The 25895-nt window shown below is 39.9% G+C and overlaps 1 protein-coding gene across 1 annotated transcript; it reads left to right on the top strand.

Moving 5' to 3' along the window:
• Positions 1–626: 626 nt before the first annotated feature.
• On the top strand, positions 627–25438 carry GPI (glucose-6-phosphate isomerase). The gene is made up of 18 exons (XM_076349129.1): positions 627–860; positions 6020–6110; positions 7056–7124; positions 10096–10215; positions 12271–12354; positions 12446–12592; positions 14368–14439; positions 15461–15505; positions 16343–16396; positions 17350–17410; positions 19336–19379; positions 19607–19759; positions 20114–20243; positions 20618–20694; positions 22553–22681; positions 23199–23274; positions 23359–23425; positions 24996–25438. The coding sequence occupies exons 1-18, from the start codon at positions 742–744 to the stop codon at positions 25117–25119; spliced, it is 1662 nt and encodes a 553-aa protein (XP_076205244.1). The 5' UTR covers positions 627–741; the 3' UTR covers positions 25120–25438.
• Positions 25439–25895: the final 457 nt, after the last annotated feature.

Below are 25895 nucleotides of genomic sequence, written 5' to 3'. Positions count from 1 at the left end.
TGGGGTTCAGAGCCGCATCCCTACCCTGAGGCCTGGTGCTGGGACCACAGAGCAAGCGGTGCTTCCCTCACCAGCTTCATCCCCCTCAGCTGGGCCGTGCCAAGCCGTGGGGCCGACCCAGGCTAAAAATAACCCTGAGAAAAGACACTATTCTTAAGCCCATCCCTGTGCACCTACACGAGCAGCGGCCCTGACATAACTGCGGCGACTGCCCGCGGGCAGGTGGGCAAGTAGTGCGGCCGGCGACAGAGCGTCCGCCGAATCGCTGCGCCAGCTCCCGCCGGTCGCCTGCGCCCGCCGCCTCGCACAGGTGCCCCGTGACGGGGAAACCGCTCTTTCCTCAACACGGGATTTACAACCGGGGTGCGCTGCACAGCCCCGAGGGCCGGCGACCCCTCTGCGAGGGCTGCTACCGTTGCCCGCCCCGCGCGACGCCCAGCCATTGCGAACGCTGCGGGCCTGAAGGTGGGCGGGCAGCCCCGGCTCCCGCCGCCACCGCCTCCCCCTCACAGGGACCCGCAGGCGGGCTGACCGCTCACCCCTCCCCGTTGGCACGGCAGTGAGGGAATCCCAGCGTCCGGCGGGGCGGCCCGCAAAGGGGAGGGGGGCCGGGACCGGGGCGGGGCCGGTGGCAGGAGGCCGCGTCGCCGCTATAAAAGGGGAGGCTGCGGCAGTAGCTCAGCTTGTCGTGCTCGTTCTGTGCGGCCGCTGTGTCCGCTTCAGTCTTCCCTGGCCGCTAACATGGCGCTCTCCGGCGACCCCCATTTCAAGAAGCTGGTGGAGTGGCACAAGGCGAACTCCTCCAAGCTCGTCCTGCGGCAGCTGTTCGAGGCCGAGAAGGATCGCTTCCAGAAGTTCAGGTGAGGCTGGGCAGCCCCGCCCGCCCTCCCCCGCGGCTGAGCGGGGCAGCAGCTACCCCTGCCTTCCCTGGCGACCGTCGCGGCCCGCCGGGCCCTCAGGCTGCCGGCACGCCGGGCACTTCCGCGTGCGAGGCCCGAGGCTGTGTGGGGCTGGCTCCCTCTTTCCTTACTTCCCTCGGGTGGGCGCTGCCGGAGAGCCGGGGCCTCGCCGCTGGCGGGAGGGATGCGCCCTCCCGGTGAGCCTGGCGGGGGGCGCGTTTTCTGCGGGGGCGGGCAGAGCCCCGCGTCGCTCCCCTCCGCTCCCTCCTGCCTGTGCGGCCCCCGGAAGGGAGCGGGGCCCGGGGTGGGGGGGGCACCACGCACACGCGCGGCTGCTGTCCTCGCTGCCGATCTCGCCGGCGTGTGGGGGGGCCGGGGGAGGGCGGCTGCCGCTGCCTGAAGCCGCGCTGGCCGGTCGGAGGCCGATGGCAGGCCGGGCACATGGGCCCGGGGCCTGCAGCTCCCTGCTGAGAGCGCGGCGTGGGCAGCCGGGCGGGCGGGAGCCCCGCCGCGGGGGGCAGGTGCCAGGCGGGGGGGGGCGCTCCTCGGCAGCCCCCGAGGAGGGCGGTCGTGCATGCTCGTCCTTGACTCATCCTTGCAGCAGGGTACGTGCCGGGAAGCACAGCGCCGGGCTGCGGCTCGCACAGTGGCATTGTGGGTCCTTCACTTCTCAGTCTCGCACCCGTGTGCTTAGTCATGATAAGCTCCGTGATAAGATCACGAGGAGCCATCCATCCGTGTGCCCCTACCTGTCAGTAGTACGGCGGTGCCTACCCCTGCCCTGAGATGGGGAAGGGGGGGGGGGTGTTTAGCAGGTTTAGCCCTACCTTGCCTCATACTCTTCATGTTAACAGAAAATGCATTGCAACATATTTTTGCTAGAGGAGGAAGTAAGATGTGGAAGCAGTACGATAATGTTCAGCAGTCTCATCCTGTAAAGTGGGACTAATGTTTTCTGTATACTGGAGACTGTGATGAGGAGTCATGTGTGCGGTTACATTGTTGGACTACACCAGCAATCTGAAAAGTATAATAACTACGTAGATGCATCCCTGACTTGAGTTTTAAATTGAGCATGGGTAATATCTATATAGTGAGCTTCTGTTCTCAAGTGTTGAGGTAAGACTTGTTGTGTGTATCAAGCTTTTCATTAGCGTCCTAGGTAAAGTGACTTTTCTTTCCTTTTGAGCTCATTGGATACTTCTTTAAATTGTAATTAAATATTACATATGAAGTCCTGCATACAAGAGTTAAAATGTCATTCGCATTGATGGAAAAGCTATGCTAATTTTTTTGAGTATTGACTTCATCTGGCTCTTCTAACAGAACTTTTTATACTGTTAAAGAACTTTATTAATTTTATCTTACACAAATCTACTAGCTCATCTCTAGTAGATCTAGTTCTGGTTGCAAGTTTTCCTTATCTCCAGTATATCCCAAGAGACTGAATTTGGTAACATCCTTGGAACAAAGGAAAGCTGAAGCAAACTACCTGAATAAATTGAAAGGCATAATCAAGAAGTTTCTTACAAGGTTCCTTTCTGAATGGCTCAAGCGAGTACTCTTACTGGGGATAGCACTGTATCTTAATCTCTTTGGCTGTCACTCTAATATTATCCAAGCTACTTTAACCATAAGATACACCCTCTCAATCTCAAATAGTCTGTATTTAATTACTCTTGTGAATGTTTAATATACTTAGACTTTTTTTGAGTGTTATGCTGTCACTGTGTACAGTTAACCAAGGAGAAGATATTTGACAGCTGTTGTTTCAGGCACACATACTCATCTCTAATGTGTTTTCTGCATGCTGAAAGTAGTTGGTGTGTCTCCTAGAATGTTTATCATATTTTTTGTGAAATATTCTTTACCAAGGTTATCTGTTTCAAATAGCTGCCCAACTTAATGTCCTTTTGTGCTGCCCACAGGAAATAGTTGAAGTGTTTTAAATTTAGTTAATCTATCTTAATCCTTTCTCTTCATGATTTCAGTCCTGTTTCCTGATAAACCAACACATTCTAGACTACCAGGAGAACTTTCTCATAGCAAAATACAATTGCAGAACTGACAGCCTGGGTTAGTTTGACAGATCTGCTTGTAGACTTCTCATTGATTGCCACTTTATGAGCCAGATCAGCAGGATGATGGTAGTTAACATCTGTTGAAAGCCTAAGCGGTCTGGAGGTTTGGCCACAAGGTCCTCGCTGTAGTTTGCACCTCTCTCTTCATGTGAAATTAATCTTTATGAATACATTTCAGTTAGTTCTGCTAGGTATTATCATAAAATCACTGACTATCTCCCTTCCTTTGGAAGGAAAAGAGAAACTTTTACCTGTGTAAAAGTGCTTCCTGATGCTGGTTCTGGAGAAATTTCAGACTGGTGTGAATAACTTCTAATCTGAATATTTTATCTCCGAGCACAAATATCTATTAATGTTATTATAAGAACCTTACACTCACTGTGTCCTACAGACTATAGATAGAAGATCCTGTCTTCCTTTTTTCCTTTTTTCTTCCTCAGAATTTGTATATCCTGTTTTCCTGATGGGGAGTGTAGTCAAACCTGTAGAGTACACCTTTGGCTTGCTTTGCCACCTAAATGTAAGGTCTGGTAGGAACAGTGGGTCTTAAACATGGGTTGTTCACTAGAAAAACTCTCCTAGTTTTGAAGGGGTTAAAACTGATATGATGCAGCTATCATAAAACTCAGCAGATAATCAGCATCCAGGTATATATTAAGGTACTCTTGATGCAAATAGCTAGTTCAAGATACAAAGCGCTAGTATTACACTCCTGCTAGTTGGCTTGTCCATTATGAAGGATCAGAAAGAGCCTCCAATCTAAATGGAAGACATGCCACCAGGGAATCCATGTGTAATAATACATTTAGGGGTTACATTCAGCTGCTTTAGTTTGTGTTTAGATGGGAGATAAAATCATTCTGAGATGCTGTGGGTGACCTTCAGATTAAGGGCTGCATCACTTAAATGTGGATGTGGCTTACGTGACAAGGTTCTTGTTCCACCTGCTTAGTGCTGCCATCAGCTGCTGCACTGCAGAATGGGTAGTGTAGCAGAATGCAACTGAGCTGCAGGGTTTGGGGCTTCTGTTTAAATAAAAGTGGATCTCTTGGTGTAAGGGTTTCAGATAAGATTACATTGCCTGCTGTGTGTTCCACCTTGTGTGTGGGGAAGTTAGATCTGGTAGCCATTGCTTGCTTTTTTTGCATGAGATGTTTTGGGATGCCATCTTTCTGCAGTTTCTTCAAATGAGTAGTGATTTGAATCCAGCCAGAATTTCATGGGATACTTTGTCATCTAGGTCTAGTGAGATTGATTTTTTTTTTTAATTCATAGAAGTAAAATAACAATGAATTGTATAAGTAAAGCATATGTCAGGTAAACATAAAGAAAAGATTGTCAGGATTTCATGGTCATGGAGTAGAACACTGGGAAAGACTATCTGTATTAAACTGTAGATGAGAATTTTACGAGTTCTACTTCTTTAAACTGAAGAAGTATTAGTATACTAATGGCCTTGCTGTATCATTGGGAAAATGTGTTCAAATCTGAGACCTGTCTGTAAATGAATTGCATCAAATCTCAAAGACTTGCAGGACTTGTTCTTATTTTTCTTCTGTATTGTGTCAATAAATAGCAAATTTGGCAGGTTGAGAGACAGCAGTCCTTCCCTTAGCTAACCATATTCCAGGTATCCTTGCACTGGATGGTCAGGGTTTCGGGATTACTGTTTGTAGCCTGCTGAAGAGAAGGGTGATTAACAGTATTGATACTGTTTTTCCTTACTTGCCTTGTGTTCTCACCTATAAAAGAAACGCTCTTCTAAGACTGTGCTTGAAGACACCATCCTGTCCTTATCTAGTGTCTCTTGTATTTTAAGACCAGAAAAAGGACATGTTACTGTGTTTTCCCTCAAGTTAATGAAACCACCCAAATGTCCAGGCCTTGCTGATTATTACTGTTGTTGCAAGTTCAGCTCCATTATTCCTTTGCAGAATCTTGCCTCTGTCATATCTGTTTGCAATAGCAATTATGTGATGGTTTGTCCCTGTGAAGTCTCTGACACACGTGGTCACTAAAATAACAGTGCTTATTTCTGTGTCCAGGTATTGGGAAAGAAAAAGCAGGGGAGATAATGAACAACGTGGAAACATTGAGAATTTAGATGCATGCAATTTCCTGTGGCTTGCACATGCAGAGCAAAAGTGAGAGTAAGATATAAAAGGCCGCCTGTGCTTTTATAGAAGGCCTACTGAATTACTTACAGAGCTTCGATTCTTCAGTTTAGAGTAAATGTGTATATTTGGCTGTAAATTAGTGCAAAGAAGAAATGGGTAAAAAACTGTGCTGTAAAGGATTAGAGGGACTGTAGAACTTATCACATAGATACAAGGCTAGTAAATACAAACAGGCTCACTTGATTTCTATTGGACTACCATTTCTGTGTTTCATCTCGGATGTAAACCTAAAAGTGCTTGTATTTTGAAGTGTTAGGCTATAGCTTTCAGATGAGGATTAGTTAAATAATTTGGAGACTTCCACTGAGTCAAAGACAGTGAGACTACATCATGCAGAAATGGGGTTTAATTCTGCATAGTAGTTGACAGAATGTTTCTGTACGTGAAACTGTATAGAATTTTAAATCAGGCTTGTTCAAGTCTCCATATAAAAGAATGACTATTTGTTGAAAGGACCTATAGGAAGACAGTTTAATTTTTTAGCAGCAAAAGAATGTGGTAAGCTTTTTACCTATGATATATTAGGAAAAAGCTAATTATTGCTAGAGAATGCTAGTGGCTCAGTGAAAACAGAATGTGATTGTCCAACTGTGCATTAAATACACTTCATTGTATTTGGACTTTCACAAGCAGAAAGTGGACACTATAATTTAGCTTGTTGAAAATCATGGTCTTCAATTAAAACACACACTAGTAGGTCATTTTATGAAACTTGTGGGGCAAATCAGTCCCTCAGGTTGTCTTTAACTTAGTATAATTAGGATTCTAATTATTTTGTAATCTGTAGAGGAGTTATCATTGTCTTGCTTAAAACAGTCACTCTTCAGGAATGTGTAATTAAACAACCTGTTTGTTTTGACAGCTTGACTCTGAATACTGATCATGGGGATATCTTACTGGATTATTCGAAGAACCTTGTTACAGAAGAAGTGATGAAAATGCTGATGGAACTGGTAACTCTTTAAAATGTTGAATTAATAAACCAAATAATTTTTTAAAAAAGTTAACTTCTACCTGCAACTGATTATTCTAGCATTGCTTATATACATTTAGCTCTGAATTTGAGACCATCAAAGTTAAAAGGCATCTGTTTACAAATCTTGGCACTGTTCAAAGTCTTGCATTGTCCTTTAGCCCCATGGTACAAGGCCATTTTTCAATGCACAGATCTGTTTCTTGTACAAGATTTGTACAAGATCTTTCTGTGCAAGATTTTTGTCTGTGTAACAGACCAGCTGGCATATGGCATGGTTATTGATGTCTGCAGTAAAATAAGAAATTCATATACAGTTGTAAGAGAAGGTGATGTCTTCTATACCTGCAGTTGAAACAATTCTTCAAATGTCATGCGGTCTTAGTTTTGAGATTCATTTGCAGTTGGATGTATTTTAAGAAAGTCTGTCTCATTAGCTTCAATTTAGCATGGTGTCCATATTTACAACCCTTCTGTAATTATTGTTTCAGCCAAAGGCTTAGACCAGATAGGACACAGATTTTGAAAAAGGGGAGAACTAGCAAAACTAGCCATAACAAAATTACTTTTGCTACTCTTCAGTTTAAAAAAAAAAAATCTAAGCTGGTACAAAGAATCATTAATGAATCCTGTAGCAGTATGGCAAGATGAAACTGAGTAATTAAGATGGATTCATTGCACCTTGGTCATTTAGCACATGTTACTGCGTAACCTCTTAAGGAAATAAACAGCCTGCATAAAAATACCTGCTTTAAAGTAGGAGAATCAATTTTTATGCTAGAATCTAGTGGGTCTTTTAACCTAATGTAATTTTTGTTTCACTGTCTTATGTGGTAAATGTTCACACTCTTTAATGTAGCTGGACCTTTGTAGTGCATGTTGACTTCCTACTATTTTTAAGAGGAATCTATTTTATATTTCTCAGGCAAAGTCAAGGGGGGTGGAAAGTGCCAGAGAGCGCATGTTCAGTGGAGAGAAGATCAACTTCACTGAGGTAAGGCTATTTCTGTCCATGGTTCTTTCTTTCCCCTCAACTGTCCCTATATATTATGGATGTTCATGCATCTGTGTAAGAGAAGTCTTGAAAAAACTTATCCTAATTGCTACTCTGAAATGCTGAGTGGTTGTAATGTTTGCTGCACTACTTAGATGAGAAATTTTTACACCTCTGACAAAAATACAGAAGAAAATGTGTGTGAATAAAGCTATTCAATCCTCCCTTCAACACATATCTTAATTTTTTTTAGAGATTTTGGTGGTATTTTTTTTTCTTGTCTTCTCTTCCCTCTTTTGTAGAGAGGAAGATGAGTTAGATCTTGCAAAGGCCATGGAACAGAGTATTACATTCCAGGTATCCCTTACATGCTTTTGCCTAATGTCAGTGTTCATAAAGCTTAGTAAACTGCCTACAAAGTTTTAGTGAGGATTGTGTAAGACTTTCTGCTTTGGGTTGTTGATGCTACTTATCTTTGGGTATGTTTAACAGTAGATACTATAAACAATCTTGGGAAATTAGCTGACTATTTCAGTAAGAGGATGAGTATGTTCCTCTTATAGATCTGAAGGTTGTAATTATGATCTTCACTAAAACATACAGAAAACCAACTGTACCCTTTTTCTGAAATAAAAAATAGGATGAAAACTGGAAACTCAACAGTATAGTGTGATTTATTAGTCTGCCTTAAATATTAAAGGCATTTAGTATGTTGAGGTAAATTCACAGCAATCAGTATTTCCTTTGACTTGGTTATTGACTGATTTAGCTGTTGCACAAGCTGTTTGCTTAAAATAATTCAGCAGTTGGACGTTGTATTGTTTGAATGCTACATGTTTGTGAAAGTGCACAGGCAGAAACAGATAAAGCTTCACTGGAGAAATGGTTCCTCTTCCTTCTGTATTAATGCCTTCAATTCACAGATGTAATTCTAGTTAGTGAAAAAAGGAAGTGGGAAAAGAGGGTGGTAAGTCTTAAATCTACCTGGCGGATGGTTTTCTCAGATACTGCCTCTCACTAGCCTCATGCAACACAAATTATTATAGGGTTAGCCCATCTCTGACCATATGTTATGGAGTTCCTCTTCATTGTCTACATGAGAGCAAACATAGCAGCTGAAGTCTTCTCAAAAGGATGCAATTTTCACAGAAAGCGCTTAAGCACAATATTAAACTGTGATGTGTTTGACTTCTGTTGCTAGCTTCCTATTTTGCTACTGTCTTGATATAGCAACTTTATGTAGCAATTACCTGCATGATAAGTCTTAGAAACGTCTTCTTTATTATCAGGCTGTTTCTCATTTACAGTCAGAAGTTGACTTGGAAATAGGTTTGGTTTGTTTAATTTTTTCTGTTTGTATAGAATATCAAAATGAAGTTGGTTTGGCTCTGGAATATGAGCATGTGGACAATGTGAAATTGTCATGAGACCCTAAAAACAGGATGCCGTCAAACAACATGACTGAATAAACCTAAAGCAGTAAGACAGAAGGGAGGTGCTTAACGGCAAGAACTGACTTGTCCACTACTCTTGTTCTGATTTAGAACATTTTTTAGCTGTTTGTCTTAAGTATTTAAGACTTGTCTGTATTTGGTGCTGCAGGCATTGCCTGTATGGTGTGTGCTTATGTGGAAATTCTTTATAGTGCACCCAAGTGTGTCATTGCCAGGTTTGTCCCAAATGAGTTAAAACTTGCAGCTTGATATGGCACAAAGACAATGCACAAGTGCATTACAAGGTAACTCATATCTGACTGCTCATTATAGGGACAGTCTTCATAGCCCACTTGATATTTAGAAAATACTTCTGTTTAACAGTAGACGTCAGGTCAAATATGACTGCTTCTCTTGATCAAGACAAAGCTTCCTTCAAGCCTGATAGTGAGCAGTATTTACCAAATAGTACCATTCCATGGCTGAGTGTTGCAAAAAAATTGCCTCTGTTCACCCCAAATTTAGGTGGGTACACTTTGATAATTAGCAACTGAAAGAGCTTTTTCATATTCCAAGTCAGTAACCACAAACTCAATGATTTTTGAACTAGCATTTGGTATTTAAATCATAACTTAGCAGTTCATATTGTCTGTGTTGTCTTTGTCTCACAATGCCTCTCATTGTAGTGAGGAACAATGAGGTAGAGCAGACTAATTTTTTAATTTGTTCATTAGTATTGATGATACTCCTTCATTCTAGATTAAAGATGTTACGCTTCTGAACAGGCAAATCACAGGCCAGATTTCAATGCTTTGACTTGTATAACTGTGTATACTAATGTGTGTACTTGTACATACTATGTATGCTTGTATAACTAATGTATAACTGTGGAGAATTAATATAATATGGTGCATGCTAACAGATTTTTTCTCATAACTACCACCTACATACCTGGTGTGCAAGTATTCAGGGAACATTTAATTGTGGGCAGTGGATAGAATAATGTGGCTATTGTATTCATTTTTTGCTAAATGTTAAAATACATATTTGTTTCTTCCTATATGAAATGGACTACTCAGGATAATTGAGAAAATGCCAGAGAAAATACTTTGGCTGCTTGTTATAATTGATTTTCAGTATTGTCATTAATAGGAAACAACTTCATCCTTGTATACCTGAAGCATGCCAAAATAATTAAGATCACCGAGTACTGAATATTGCTGAATTCTGAACCTCAGTCATTAAATGCTTGTCAAGGGATTTTGAGCTTTGTTTTCAAAGTAAACAAATAAGCGGTTTGTTTACTTTGCATATTATATGCTTTTGTAAGCCCTCTGCACTGATTCTGTGAAATGAGGGTGATTTAGATAACTGGTGATGAGTGTGTGTATACACACGCAAACTACTGCTCTACTAATTCCAGTTAATCTAAAGGATTTTTAAGTCTTGAAGATTGTACTACTTTCTGGATGAGGCACCTGAGGCCCCTGGGTTTAGCTTGGAAACAGCTTCATCAATTTTTTCCCTTCTTGTTCCAGAACCGAGCTGTGCTTCATATTGCTCTGAGAAATCGTTCCAATGTGCCAATACTTGTAGAGGGGAAGGATGTTGTTCCAGAAGTAAACAAAGTGTTGGACAAAATGAAACACTTCTGCCAGGTATAAAGTACCACCATAGCTTATTTTTCATATATTTGTTCTATACCCAGCCAGGTTCTTACATGTGTATTGTAAAGCATTGTTTGCAGGCTGGTTCACATGAATTATTGTGCCCTTGTTTGAGGTTTATAATAGTTCTGGCTTAAGCGTGGATTTGGAGCTGGTTTTAGTATGATTCACTTTTCTCTCTCTGTTCACAGTTGGGTTTTTCTTTAATGGGCTCTCTAGATCTTGCTCTTTTAGCAGTAATCTTCTGTTTACTTCAGAAGCCTTGTAAATAATTAAGTACCATTCAAATATTGCCTTATTTCTTCTTGCCAATTTTTCAACTACTTGACTCTATCAAGTAGAAACTGCCTCTTAAAAATGGTGTGAAATCAGGAGAGAGGTAGAAGCTCCCAGCTCACTTGCAATTTGATTATGCTCTACTTAAATAGTTCCTTAAAGATCTTCTGGTTTTAGGTCAGATTCCTTTATGATTCTATTCTGCTTGCAGCTTTAGCAGCATGAAAGTTTTTTGTTCCCTAGTTGAAGATAATGGTTAACTGCTGCATTTAAATATCATTAATTGTTCTGTGATTCTGTACATCTTTAAAATGGAGGCATCTGTCAGATCAGTTGAGGAAATTTTCTGAAGAACTTCCTAGAGCACTCTAACAAAGTCAAATTTATGTGTGATAAAACTAATCAGTAAAAGCTCACCAAATAGTTTCAGTGCATTTTAAACATGGTTGTGAGGAACTGGACCTGCTTGGTTGCTATTGTGAGTCTTATCTGGGTGGTAGTAGCCAGTATCACTGCCAACTCGTACTTGTTAACCTATACAAAATGAGCCTGGATTATGTCCAGTTCCTAATGGATAAAAGCCAAAACCACAATAACTGACACTAATTGGTCTGAATTTGGTACTTTCTTCAGATAAAGTAAGAATTGAATGGCCACAGAAATTCAATGGTCTTTTTCCACTGTAGAGTTTTTAGCTGATTAAGATTTTGGTAGTGCAAAACAAGAGTTTTCACTGGTGCCACCCTCTTTATTGCTAGATGGTTTCAATCATCAGAGCCTGTGAATATCACTTTCCATGCAGATGTATCTTCTCTGCAAAATAAAAATCTTGTTAAGCAGTTCCTTTGGAAAGATTAACAAAGATGCTTGTTTCAGTTGGGATTTTAAAAACATGGCAACATCATCTACAGGTTACAGGAATGGTGTATACTAAAAATGGATTTTCTGTTTGGAAGAACAAAAAGCTTAACTTAAACATCTGTAGGGAAGGAGAGCAACTATCGGCATAACCAGGTGATTTGCTGTAGAAAAATTGCTTTAGAATTGGGGAATGTATGTAGAAGTGTGCATGATACTAGAAAGATTCCTTTTGTGATTGGAACAAATTTATTGCATAGGTGGTACATGATGGACAAAATTCAATGCAGTGTTTTGATACTACTTAATGATTGTAATTGTCAGAACTCTCAGTAACTGTTAAAACAGCAAGAATAGTGGAAACCTGTACTATGTGCTGTTAAGGTGAAGCCCAGAAATAAATCGTAATGCAAAACATACATGCAATAGAAAAGCTTTTTGGATGTTTGGTTTGCCTGTAAATCTCTCTCCATGGCTTTATTCATATTTTAATGTCTTCCATTTTAGTGAGTGAAGTTGCTTCTAATTAAAGACATTTAAAGAACCCCTTCAGGTTCAAATATTTGTCGCAAATAGTTTAATGCCCAAGGTGTTTTAATTTTTAGCTTGATTTCTCTTGCCTTTGCCAACACTGTTGTAAATGCTGTAGCAGTCCACACAGAAGGAGTTTGATCTTGCAGTGTGTTTTTTAAATATGTGCATTAGACTTCTGACACTTAAAGTATCTTAGACATAACCAAATGTGGAGCTAAGAAGGTAGCTTTGAGTGTAGGCTTTAAAGTCCAGAAGCTTGAAAGTTGTCTTTGGAGACTTTCTGTAACAATGCCTGAAAACACAGCCTATTTCCAATGTTAGAATCACTAACTTTAGTGTAAGTATAACATAGTCATTGCAGTATTTTTCTTGCCACAGAGAGTGCGTAGTGGTGAATGGAAAGGCTACACTGGAAAGGCAATCACTGATGTGGTCAATATTGGGATTGGTGGCTCTGACTTGGTAAGCTCTTGACTTCTATACATCTTCCACATCTTTTTGTGCATGTACATGCTTGTAATGAAGATAAAATCTAATTGTTGCTTCTATCCAGGGCCCTCTGATGGTAACTGAAGCCCTGAAACCATATTCCAAGGGAGGCCCTCGTGTTTGGTTTGTATCCAACATTGATGGTACTCATATAGCCAAAACCCTGGCTGAGCTTAAAGCAGACACTACACTCTTCATTATTGCATCAAAGGTATGTCTAGTATAAGCACTGGGGTGTGACCCTCTCTAACCATAAAGGATTCAGTCAGAATAGAGATCTGTCCACAGGAGGCTCTAGATCAGGGACTTCAAGTGTGGACTATTTCTAAACAGGTCTGCTGTGATTCATCCTAAACTTGCAGTACAAGCTTGTGTTGCTACTGAAATACTTAGGGATCCAGAAGACAAGTGCTGAAAATGACTTAACCTAAACAAGTAAGACACATGAGCAATTTCATGTTGTCTAAGGTGTGTTTCTCAGTCAACACAAGTTTAAGCTTTATTCACAAAAGTTTATTTTACTGTACTTCTCTGTGGGTTAAATGTAGGATCCTATGTAGTTTTTCTTTGAAATTCAAGATCTTGTTGTCTCATTCCTTACTTTTATTTAAAGTTACTTTTGGTCCTTTATCTTAAGTACAGTGTTACTTGTTAAATGCTGGTTTTTGCATTAATGAATTGCATGTGGTTTGGGAATCATCATTCTGTTTTAGGGTAGCAACAAAATATCTTCACCAAATAACTTATATGTTGAGTTCCTTGAGCACTATAAATCTAAGCTTCTTTACTTACAAAGAGTCGGTAAAGATAGCCTGCTGGGTAGTTTATAAGATGACACTTATTTCTGAATACAGACTTAATAGCTGCCTTTTTTAAGCCTTGGCTTGCTAATAACTTATTCTGGAAACATAATTGCTAACTGCCATCTTCCTTTGAGGAATGCTTCTGTCTTAGCAGAGAAAACTGATGAAGACAAACTTCATAGTTATGTAACTTGGGTCATCTTCATTTGTAAAGCACAGTAGAACCTTTTTGCTGTTGAAGACAGAATCTGCAACAAATGAACATGTGTGTAAGGCTGGCCATGCTCTACGGTGGAGCTCATTATCTTATCTTGGCAATATTGCAGCTGAGCAACAACTTACGAAGTAATAAGGAAACTTCACAAAGTAATACTAATGGTCACTTTGAATAATTGAGTTCAAGGGTCACGGTTCAAAGGCTTAGAAGACCGCCAGATTGAAAGAGTAACACTTCAATTTCTGTTTGCCAGACTGTAGTTAGATAATTGGATATATTTGGAAGAGGATGAATGGCATTTTTTCATTTTCTGCAACAGGCTTGTGTTTCATAATGAAATATTTCTGGAGATGGATGAGAGTAGGTTGAATCTAGTGTTCACCCTTAAAGCTAAATTTTGATGGTTGAGTAAATCAGAATGGTTGTAGATATTTGCAAAACTGCATGACTGAACTTCTGTGCACACTTCATGAAGCAGGAAAATGTTTTCCTTTAATCAGCAAAACAAAATTATGACAAGAGTCTTAGCAGAAATGAGTGTTCCTCCATGAAAAAGTAGGAATTGAAGAACAAGAGGACAATCCAGCTAGGTTATCCTGTTTTAATGCTCAATTAGTTCCTTTTTAGTTGAATGGTAGAACTTCTACTTTAGTCTGTCACTAAATATGAAAATTACAGTCTTGAGGTTTTGCATAACAGTTTGGAGGGGGAGGTAGGAAATGTGGGGATAATTATTCCAGTTCCAGATATATGCTAGTTTAAAACTAGATAGGTAAATCTAGCAACACTAATCTTTACTGGATTGATAAGCTTGCTTTTTTGCTGAAATCTGGCAGCAGCTGTCTGTTATGAACATCTAGAATCACTCTGCTCTGATTATCTGGAACATATGATGTTTTAGCAACCTGAACTTGTTTCAATTTTAAGTACAGTGTTTTACATACTTCCTTGTTTTATGATGTGCAGACTTTCACCACCCAAGAAACTATCACCAACGCAGAAACGGCTAAAGAGTGGTTCTTACATGCTGCTAATGATGTAAGTCTAATATATTTAGGTTACGTAACAAAATGCAACAGCTTTTCATTGTGCAGTTTCTCCCTGGTCATTCTGTGTGCTTTGGAGCAGAGCCAATAGCTGCCCAAACATAAGCTCAGCAAATGCTGTACATAAAACATTTCAGTGCTTCATGGTTAGTGACAGGCTGTTATGTCTGATCAAAGTGATAAAACCACTAGTTCTTCATTATAAATGGCTGTCATGCATTGTTCCCCCAAATCCTGCCTGTTAAGTAATAAAGTGTAGCATTTACCTTAGAGCTGGCTAATAATTTGGTGGAACCACTGACATGGAAATCCAAGAATATGGTGTTTATGTGGCATTACCTTCCAATTCTTGGCAAATACTTAAAAACTAGAAATTAAGCTATGGTTGGAGTGATATACTGACATTTCTATGGCAGATGGCTGTGCTATGAATAGAATCCTTGTATTTGGCTCATTCTCTCCTATTTCTAACCTTTAAAAGAAAAAAGCAGATACTGCCTGCTCAGGTTAAGATGGTCTTTAATCTGTTCCAGTCAGGGTAGCTGTACTTAGTTTGAAAGCTGGGCTTTGAAATTCCTTGTTACACTACTGTTGCAGACAACTCATCGTTGTTCACCAGAACACTTAGGGAAAGACCAAAGTCTAAATCTGGAGTTTGAGATTTATCAGTAATTCCAGTTGTCTTGATCTTTTGACCCTAGCTGGAAGGGTAGCACATGTACAACAAATTCCATCTGCTCCAAAGTGGTATTACTGATGTTCCAAACCAGTAACATACTCTTAGAGCAGGACACTATTTCCTTAAGTAGTGACTGCTTCCAGAGGGCTTCATGAGAATATTATCAGAATATTATCTTCAGACAGGCATGCTGCCAAATCCCACATTGAATGTGAATAAGATTTCAAGTTGATAACGGTATTTTGTTTAAGTGTAAATGGTAGCAGATCAGCTTTATGACCAGAAATCAAAATAACTAGCATTCTAGATCTAACAATCTGTTTATTTTATTAAGCCTTCAGCTGTGGCCAAGCATTTTGTTGCCTTGTCTACCAATGGTGTAAGTATAACAAATCTATTACTTTTTTCTATGTACCTTTAAGATAGGCTTCCTTACTGGATTTAAGATGAGGCTATCTTTTAAGACACCATTACTTCAATACCAATAAGTTAGCCTTCCTCTTGAAAGGAAGCATGTTTTTTCTACTGAAAATAACTGAAACACTTCCAGAGTAATGAACTGTAGCAAGATTGGACCTTCATTATAGATTTGTGCTTTTTCTGCTAGAGCTTTAAATCTGAAATCAAGATCTCTTATTCTTGAAATGACTGTCCTGTTACTAATGAGTGTTACCTGTAGCTGTTTAAGTGTGTGTGAATGCAGTTATATGGAAAAAATGTTACTCTCCTAGACTCCTCAAAGTAAGTGCTGCAGTGATGCAGGTAGTTTGTGTGAATAATCTGTAGCATATGATGTACCCTGATGTGGTGTTTCATGCAGAAGTATGAAGTAGAGAGACCAATAGCACTTAGAAAAAGACTGCAATAATTGAGAGGTTGTCAGGTACTGTGGTGTGAAGTTCCTTGCTTCTATTCTGGTTCTGTAAAATGTAAACTGAATGTCAGTTGAACTCTTTACTATATTGCCACTTTGATCAGAAAATGAGTGTGTGTCACTGATATTATTTGAGACTACTGAATAGTGATAGCTTCATTTCTAGAGATCACTATACTTTTTTCTGATGGATGCTATGTATTTTTAAAGTAGAGGATGTAGTTGGGGAATTGTGTATTTAATATGTACCCAACTTGTGTTTTTTATTTGCTAGACATAAAGCTTTTTAAGAATGTTGGGTTTACTTATGGTGTTCTTACATGCTTTTTTCTTTTATTCTAGCCTAAAGTTAAAGACTTCGGAATTGACCCAGAGAATATGTTTGAGTTTTGGGATGTAAGTAAATGTCTAATGTTGTGTGGTAGATGTTAACTGTTAGAATAATCTAACTTGCTTCAGAAAATGTTAACTAGATGTCAGGAAACTGCCAAAACACCTAAATTATGGTAGTTGTATTCTCTGTACTGAAACATCTGAAAACTCATAACTAAAGGCAAATTGAGAACATGTCAGGCAAACAAAACAGTCGTCTTTCTTGGCCATTCCATTAAAAACCTGCAGTCAAAGGTCTGAAGAGGAACATTCTATATTCCTGGCTGTCTAATCAGCTGTTGGGTAACAGGAGATACAAGTCTTAGTTTATTCCTCTGTGTAAGTAGTTATTATAAGCTGTGACATTTGACTGTTGGGGTCTACTGTATATAATCTAGGCCTGTAAAGGTCAAACATCAGAAATGGGAGCCTAATTTTATAGCAGATGCATATTTTAAGTATACTGCCCTTAGTCTTGGCCCTTATACTTAATCAGGAATAGGTTGGTTTATGTCTCATTGACTATGTGACAATTGACTATGACAAACTAGATTTAAAGCTGCTGTTCAGAAATTATCTAGAGCATTACCTTTCCCTAGCTAGTGTCATAATCTTGCTGAAGCAGGCTTTACCTATAGAAGAGTGATATTAGGAAAGCAGTTAATACAAGCTGCAAATTTAGTATTTGGAAGTGAAATGGAATCGTCAAGGGATCTGCTTCAACAGGTGTTATAAATCAGACAAGTGGGATAACTTTAAAGTCTCAAAAAATGCATACTTAAGGATTCATTAGAGGGCTACTGTAATGTTCAAGTTCCCTTGACCATGCCATATAATGTGTAGTGAATTATCACCAGAAAGAATATTGATTTTGCTGAAAATAGTCTAAACACATGCTGCTATTTCCTAATAGTTTGAATAAGTTTGAATTTAAAAGCCTTGCATATCTCCTGTCTAAACCAATCTCTTGTTTTCAGTGGGTTGGTGGCCGCTACTCTCTGTGGTCTGCCATTGGTCTTTCCATTGCCCTGCATATTGGTAGGTATTCCTATGATGTAACAATGCCAAGAATTAATCTGTTTGCTTCAGGAATGTAACTACAAAGTGCATTAACAATAGTGGATTGTGGACTAGATTTGAGGCAAATATTTTACCCAACCTACTCTGAGTAGTTGGATGTTTGTGCTACAAAACAATCTGTAATGTAAGGGAAACACTGAGATTTTAGTACTGTACATGCAGTTTTGGAAATTACCCATACTTAGGTACAAATAGTCAAATTGCATCTCTTTAGTACTTGCATAGCCAAAAGTGCCTGATTTATGTAAAGCCATGTCAGTGTTGAAAATTAGACCTTGCAACTGACTTTCCTAAACTGTTTAAGAGTAGGGTATTTAGTTTCTGTGAGTACATACACAACTAAACATCGAAATCCTATGTCTCCAGTTCTGCATACGAGCTCTGTTTAGCCTTAACTATTTCCTTCTCCTATTACTTCCTTTTGTCCCCAGTACTTGTTCTTCTAGGCTATAGGGCCTGATGATACAGAAATGCTGTTTCTATCTGCAGTTGATTGTGGAGCAAACGTAGACCCCCTAAATTGATCCCAACCTACTTGTTGTATTGTTATGGGATAGCATTGCCACTTCTGCTGCAGATCCTGAATGCAGGTGGAGAGTACAAAGAGCTCTAAGAATCGTAGAGTCATAGAATAGTTTGACCTCTAAAGGTCATCTAGTCCAACCCCCCCTGCCATGGGCAGGGACATCTCCAACTAGATCAGGTTGCTCAGAGCCCCGTCCAGCCTGACCTTGGATGTTTCCAGGGATGGGGCATCCACCACCTCTCTGGGCAACCTGTGCCAGTGCTTCACCACCCTCAGCGTAAAAAATTTCTTCCTTTATATCTAGTTATATCTAGAACTGCTGTTTCTTGGTGAGCAGGCTGTTCAGCAGCCTTGCATTTATGCCCTCATCACTTCTTTCAGATATTTAAAGTCTGAAACCGTAATGTCATTTTTCTAAATAAAAGCTGGAATTCCCTTAGACTGAGGTTAGAAGAAAAACATTGGTTTTGGCATTTTTGGAATGATATGACTAGGAGTTGTCATGTGTAGAAAAACCTATGTGATCAGCAAAATGAACTTCAGTCAAGCACTTACTGTTTTGTCTGCAATAAACTGTTCATCTCTGCTGTCAGACAGATTTGGTGCTGACTGCTGACATGCCAGTCTATCTGCACTTCTTGCTCTTACATCCTTCACCTCCCAAAGCTGGCTTCTGACCATAGGTAGAGCTGCTGCTTTGATTGCTGAACACTTCACCACCATCTCCATTTTTCCATATAAGAATCAGGATTTCTGGCTTTGCAGGAGAGGATGGTATTCGTTAAACTACTCATTAGTGAAAATGAATGGTGATTTAAATACCCTAATTATAGAGCAAAGAAAAATCGGGTGAATTGTTAAGAGAACAGGGAAGTGGGGGGAATCTTTCTCTTTGGGAAGACCTTATTACAGTTGTTTCTCCTCAGATCAACACAGAAATCCCTGCTGTACTTACTAGCCTTGCCCTCTTTTTGGGGGGGATGTTTCTCCCACTGTGGCTAAGTGACTAAGTGTTCAAACTTGCTGAAAACTATGTAGCCTTTAATACAGAGCCTGGCTTTAATGCCTCTGTTTTCCTTCCAGTTGCTCATTGTGCTTGAATGGGGACTTTAGGCAAAGGTTTTTGAAGTATATTTCAAGAAGCTGGACTTGCTCTGAAGTCCAGGCTTTAATCATAACTAAATACATCTGGCTTATGGGATGCAAACTTCAGAAGTCAAAGTGCAACTTTAAACTCAATTAGTAGTTGGGAGCCTTGCTGCATACAAAGAATCGCAACTGTTTTATGATTGTCTCTACAAGAAAAATCAAGTTTGAGTTGTAATAGTAAATACAAACTGACTTTTTCCCTTGTTAGGTTTTGACAACTTTGAGAGCCTGCTTGCAGGAGCCCACTGGATGGTGAGTGTGGGATGCCTATTTCAGATTTGATCCTCTTAACAGAGTTGTTAGTAAGGTAACTGAAGGCAGGTTGGTTTCTGAAGTTCCCATGTCCTCTCAATGCTTCTAAAATGGCTGTGCTTGGGAAGCTCTCCCTGGATCAAAACAACAATAAAAACAATTTAAGAGTTGAGAGGGATGATGATTGCTTTATCAAAAGTGTAATTCTTTTCCTTTGTGTCACATAGGATAATCACTTCCACACTGCCCCACTGGAGAAGAACATGCCTGTTCTGTTGGCCATGCTAGGGGTCTGGTATATAAACTGCTATGGATGTGAAACCCATGCCCTTCTGCCCTATGACCAATACATGCACCGCTTTGCTGCCTACTTTCAGCAGGTAAGGCTCAGGAAGAGTAAAGGTTTCAAGAGGCAAATACATAGATATGCTTCTGTCCTGGTTCTAGAACCTGAATGCATGTTTCTAGGTTAAAATTGCAATCACTTAAATTCATGTAATCAAGGGCCTAAAGAGACTGGTGCCAAGATTGATACCAGCTTATTTGCTCAGTTAATTTAGAGACTTTTTTCCTCAGACATCCATTGTCTTGGTGTCCATAAATTAAGCAGCTATATCCCTGATACTTATGAAATTTCCATAAACAAGAAGCACTCATAGTTGACGCATGTATGGAAACTTGTACTGATACTGTGGTTCTGCAAGAAAGGTGATGCTGCCCTTCCCTTCTTTTAGGGTGATATGGAATCTAATGGCAAATACATTACCAAGAAAGGCTCTCGTGTGGACTACAGTACTGGCCCTATTGTGTGGGGAGAGCCTGGCACCAATGGGCAGCATGCTTTTTACCAGCTTATTCATCAAGGTAAACTGAAACTATTCAATACCTTGTTTTGGAATTAAATTCTGAATGTCTACAAAGCTGGAAGAGTCTGCAGAATTGACATTGGTTTAGAGGTTGGGCTCTTACCTAACCTAGCATCACATAGCTATGGCGCTCTTAATTAGCGGCTTTAGAATGCTATAAGATGCAGGTTTTAACTCTACAATAAGGAGTGTCAACTAAAGCTGAAACTACTGAGCTGTATTGTCACTTCCCACTGCTGTTAATAACAAAAAGCTTTTTTAGAAAGGTTTTTGAAGTGGCAGAGTCTTCCAGTAATGCTGAAAATGGGGTGAGAATTGAAGATTTTCTAAGACTTTTCTGTTGCAGGGTTATTAACGTGGCTTTTCTTATAGGAACTCGCATGATTCCCTGTGACTTTCTGATCCCAGTTCAGACCCAGCATCCAGTCAGAAATGGCTTGCATCACAAGGTAATAAGTTTTCTCAGGGCACCCGTATTTTCTTGTCGCTGAAGGCATTGAAGCTTGTTCAGTGTTGCAGTGTGCGAGATTTCTAAATGTCCCTTTGAAACTATACACATAGGCTCTATGAACATTCACAATAGGTTTGAAAATATCTAAATTATAATTACGTATTATATGTAATACAGTGGTATTTTTGTTCTTGAAGAAATTGCAGCCGCAGTTCTTGAGACAGATCAATGGTGTGGCCTGTTGGCCTACTGAGGCTGGAAGGAGTTGAGCAATTAAGTATTTGGAGAGAAAATTCCTTGTAGGAATTGTAAGGAGTATAATTCATGCAGAGTAGGAAGAACCAAATTCTCAGCTGATGGAAATTTCCTTGGAGATGCTGTTGCAAGCCTTAAACTCTGGGACAAAATTTAATGAGTATGCTAGCATGGCTAGGGTGATAGCTTTCTACACATAGATATCTTTTAACCAGTCCAATTTTTTTAGCCTAATGCTAAAATCCAACTAAGGATTTCCAGTGAACCATGTCTAACAATTTAAGTTCCATAGGTGGAAACACGTCCAGGTCTACTACTTACTGCATACTTCAGAAAAAGCATGTTTCCTCACTAAATTTCAATCTTGTCATGATTTCAGATTACAAGTGCTATTTAAATTGTGTAATAGTAATTTTTTTGTCAAGTAACACCAGTACAGGTGAAAGTTTTAGAAGATGACTTTGCAAAAGAAGGCGAGAAAAGGTTTAATTCGACTGTAGATATAGTAAAGAGTTTGTCTTCAATGTAACGGGTAGGACAAAACCACATGTGAATTTGCAAGCTAACATGAGGCAGGGAATAGGAAACTACAAACTTGTATTGGTAGGGATTGGTATGTGGTATGCTGTGAGGATTTTCCTTCATATAGAGTAAGTACATCTTAGTTGGTTACCTTTGACCAATCTTTGTACCTGTGTCGTGGTTTAACCTCAGTCGGCAACTGAGCACCACACAGCCCACAGTGGGATGGGGGAGAGAATTGGAAGAGTAGAAGTGAGAAACTCGTGGGTTGAGATAAAAACAGTTTAATAATTGAAATAAAATAATGATGATAATAATAATAATGATGATAATGTACAAAGCAAATGATGCACAATACAATTGCTCACCACCTGCTGACTGATGTCCAGCCAGTCCCTGAGCAGTGGCCCCCCCCGGCCAGCTTTCCCCAGTTTATGTACTGAGCATGACGTCACATGGTATGGAATGTCCCTTTGGCCAGTTGGGGTCAGCTGTCCTGGCTGTGCCCCCTCCCAGCTCCTTGTGCACCTCCAGCCTTCTCAGTCGGCAGAGCATGGGAAGCCGAAAAGTCCTTGACTAGTGTAAGCACTGCTTAGCAACAACTAAAACATCGGTGTGTTATCAACATTGTTCTCACCCTAAATCCAAAACACAGCACTGCACCAGCTACTAGGAAGGAAATTAACTCTATCCCTGCCAAAACCAGGACAACCTGGCTTTCTGTGCATACAGTGTAGCATGGGATAAAAGTATAGACTATACTGGGTGAAAGGGGTGTGTGAAATCCTGGCTCCGTTGTTCTCACTGGGAGGCTTGCTGTCAGTTCCAGCGGGGGCAGGATTCTGCAAAGCAGTTCTGGGTGTCTTTAGATATATGACCTATTAAAATAGTAATCAAGTTTCCTGGCACTCTGAGGTAAAAAGCAATAGTAAGCATGGTACAGTTAAAACTACTGCACATTTTACTGCCATAGTGTTAAAAACAAGAGCTGTAACTCTAGACTAGGTCTTGGTCAAGATTCAAGCACTATTCTAGCTAAGGAAACAGTAGCTCGAGTTGATTTTATTTTTACTTGCTAGATCCTTTTGGCCAACTTCCTTGCTCAGACTGAGGCCTTGATGAAAGGAAAGACTGCTGATGAAGCGCGTAAGGAACTACAAGCAGCAGGACTGAGTGGAGATGCTCTGGAGAAGCTTCTTCCCCATAAGGTAACCAGGCTTTGGCACTTGACAGCTGTTTTGGTCTGCTTGATGGAGTTTGCTAATGGGGCAGTGACCTCCGGTGGCTGTCAAGTGCTACTGTCCTGACAGCTGTGAAGGTTGTGTTAACAGGTTCTACCTTGTCAGGCTCGTCAGGTCTAGTGGAGCAGCCTGTGAATGGCACTCCTGCTAAAGCATGCTGATCTGGAAGCCTTTTGAGGCATTTCAGAGAAGATGAGCTATCTCATCACTGCCCCTGGGATATTGACTTGTGCTTTACTTCTTACTGTAGCCCATAGTAGCTAGTAATGGTGCTTGGAGATAACACTTTGCCATTGTGTTTGTAATAAAACATGAAAATGATACAATTTTATGGTTGAAGTTGTTAGCCTTTAAAGCCTTCAGGATTTTGTATTTGCTGCTAATACAAATAATCCAATGTCAGCTATAAGGAAAATATAAACTGGCAGTTTATGGTGTGAGTTTTACAGCATAGTAGATAACAATGTAACTTTTGTTTTGAAAGGTCTTTGAGGGAAATCGACCAACCAATTCCATCATGTTTACAAAACTCAACCCATTCACTCTGGGAGCCATCATTGGTAAGTAAATAGATCTCTCATCTGTGAATGCTTGTTAAGACTTTCTGATAAACTTTATTGATAAATCTTTTTTTCTGCTTATAGCCATGTATGAGCACAAGATATTTGTTCAAGGAATTGTCTGGGATATTAACAGTTATGACCAGTGGGGGTAAGTCTCTTTGATCTGTTTCATGTGTACTTACTGGCTGTGGTATTCCTTAATCTGTCATGACTTAGAGAAAAGACAATGAAAAAAAGTGTTACGCTTAAAGCAAATGATTATAGGACAGTTTTAAATGAAAACAGGTTTTCTGAGGATAGGTCACCACGTATCCTTGTTTAGCCATGCATAATGACTTTGTAGATACAACTTTAGCTAAGGATCTTTGTTTAGTTTGATTAAAAAAAAAAACAACCAAAACTATGAATGCAGAAAAGAGGCAGTAATGAATAAAATAGTCAAGCAGGCTGCACACATGCTCTGAGAATTAGAAAGGGAAATTCTTTTCCCTTATAGAAGGGGAAAAAGAATTATTTTACCTCTAGAAACACTTAGTAGGCAGTTTGAATGGTATTTGTTAAGCAAAAGACTGACCACCTCTTAATTTTTCCTATACTGGAGATACAAGAACATTCTCGGCAGATGTCTTCATACATAGGAGCCCTAGGTCTAATGCAGGCTGCACCTGTGACCAAGGATCGTAGTAGAGCTCCATGTGGAGAACAGCAGCTTCACAAGGAGTTTGTCACTTTGTCACCTTCAAATAGAAGACTTAATCAGGAGCTAATCAGATTCTTCTAATCTGTAGTAATATTAACTGTACAACATACTGTATGAAGACTTATGCAGGAGAAAAGGATTGGGAAATGAGTAAGATTTTTCAGGTAAAACCTGCCTATGCTGCGAGGCGTTATTTTGAAGAGAAAGTTTGCTCTACAGGCCTAGAATAGCATTTACACTAAGCTCTCTTAAAGGCTGAAGGGTAGGTCTTTCTTTGTATATGTTTTCTTAGAGCTATGCTACCACAGCAAGTTCTTTAACTAAAATGTTGTAGTAGAAACTGAAAATGGAAGACTGTCTAATAAAAGCTGATGTCTGCTATAAACTCTGAAATCAGGATTGGGATAGGAGTAAGTACAGCTTTTACTGTAACATATAAAAATCTAGAATGGCATCCAAAACTAACTATGGAATGTGGGGATGCTGTAGAACCAGCCTAGTTTCTTGCAGCTGTTGGAATATCCTAGATTCTTACCCTGTCTGTGGCTGTAACTCCTGGATAGCATGCTGTAGTGTTGGGGAAGGCTTTCAGGCCTGCAGCTCAGCTGTTGTTTATTGTCTTGGTGCTACAAATCAGTGTTCTGAGTGATGTCATGTTCAACAGTGGATGGTAGCAAGCTGAATGCATTCTGCATTGGGGCAGGCTGCATAACACAAACTAGTACTGAAGGGGAAAAGACTGCTTAACTTTTAAAACAAAACTTACTCTTTTTAGACATCCTGTAATTTGAGAGCTGTCTGTTCAGCTAAGCAGCTGTGAGAACTCCAGTTTATGAATGGCACTGAGTTGAATGATATTAACTTCGTCAGTAATTTTGTGAAGGGAAGAACATTCATCAGTGTTCACTGTCAACTTACTTTTTACTGGCACCTATTTTTAATGTCAATGACTTATAGTAAGTACTGTAAGTTGTTAACACTAATGTTTTTCTTTCTTCTTCTGCTTTTATAAATGCAGAGTTGAGCTTGGAAAACAACTTGCCAAGAAAATTGAGCCTGAACTGGAGTCAGATGCTCCAGTGACATCTCATGATAGCTCAACAAACGGGCTAATCAATTTCATCAAAAAACACAGAGCCTGAAATGAATGATTTGGAGGACATCGACAATCTAACCACCGAATACCCAAATCTGTTGTAGTTGTGCTTTTTAGCCACTTATAACAAAAATAGCACTTTACAGATGTAGCTTCTTCACTTGTTGCAGTTAATCTTGTTGCGTCAAGTGTTACAAATGAAAACTAGTTTTGTGAAACCCAGAGATCATATAGTTGCTTTCTATTTTTGTGGCTGTTAATCTGTAAAGTGCAGCTGGTATGCTCCTCAGTTCTTACCCTTCAACTTCCTTAAAGATGATCACGTACTGATATTAGAAAATAAAAGGTATGATGGATGAGTAAAACTTCTTCACTCTGTATCTTTAAAGTGCAGACCTAGTGACATTTGCCTCACTGACTGTGTAAGGTCCTCTGAAGCCAAGTAAGCTAACTTCTGTCTCTTTGGACTGGTTCTGCTGTAAGGTGGAAACTAGAATGTGTTCAGAGAATCAAATCTACAGCTGTAGATTGTTCATATTACATGATTTGATGCATTTGAGCAAGATACAGATTTTTTCCAATGCTACTGTGAAAAGGAAAGTTTACTAATATTTGGTAAAAGATCTCTTGATTTCTCCATAAGCTATGGAAGCCCTATGTGGACAGTTATCCAAAAAGGAAGAAAGTTCCTGGAGTGACAGTGTTATCTTAATTTTCCAAACAGTTTTCAAGAGTTTGTGAAGCATGAGCTTGGGATCATTTGCAGAAGAAATGTATTTTTGGTATCCTCCAGAGGCAGTTTCTCTCACTCTTAAATCAGCA

This window comes from Aptenodytes patagonicus, chromosome 11, assembly GCF_965638725.1.
Source record: "Aptenodytes patagonicus chromosome 11, bAptPat1.pri.cur, whole genome shotgun sequence".
NCBI classification, from domain to species: Eukaryota; Metazoa; Chordata; class Aves; order Sphenisciformes; family Spheniscidae; genus Aptenodytes; species Aptenodytes patagonicus.
This window is presented reverse-complemented; position numbering and strand designations above follow the sequence as displayed.

Bases quoted from the DNA above. Each gene is read 5' to 3' on its own strand.
- GPI (XM_076349129.1), top strand. From the start codon at position 742: ATGGCGCTCTCCGGCGACCCCCATTTCAAGAAGCTGGTGGAGTGGCAC. The intron at 12,355-12,445 runs GTAAGCTCTTGA...GCTTCTATCCAG, and splicing joins GGATTGGTGGCTCTGACTTG to GGCCCTCTGATGGTAACTGA. The intron at 23,426-24,995 runs GTAAGTCTCTTT...TTATAAATGCAG, and splicing joins AACAGTTATGACCAGTGGGG to AGTTGAGCTTGGAAAACAAC.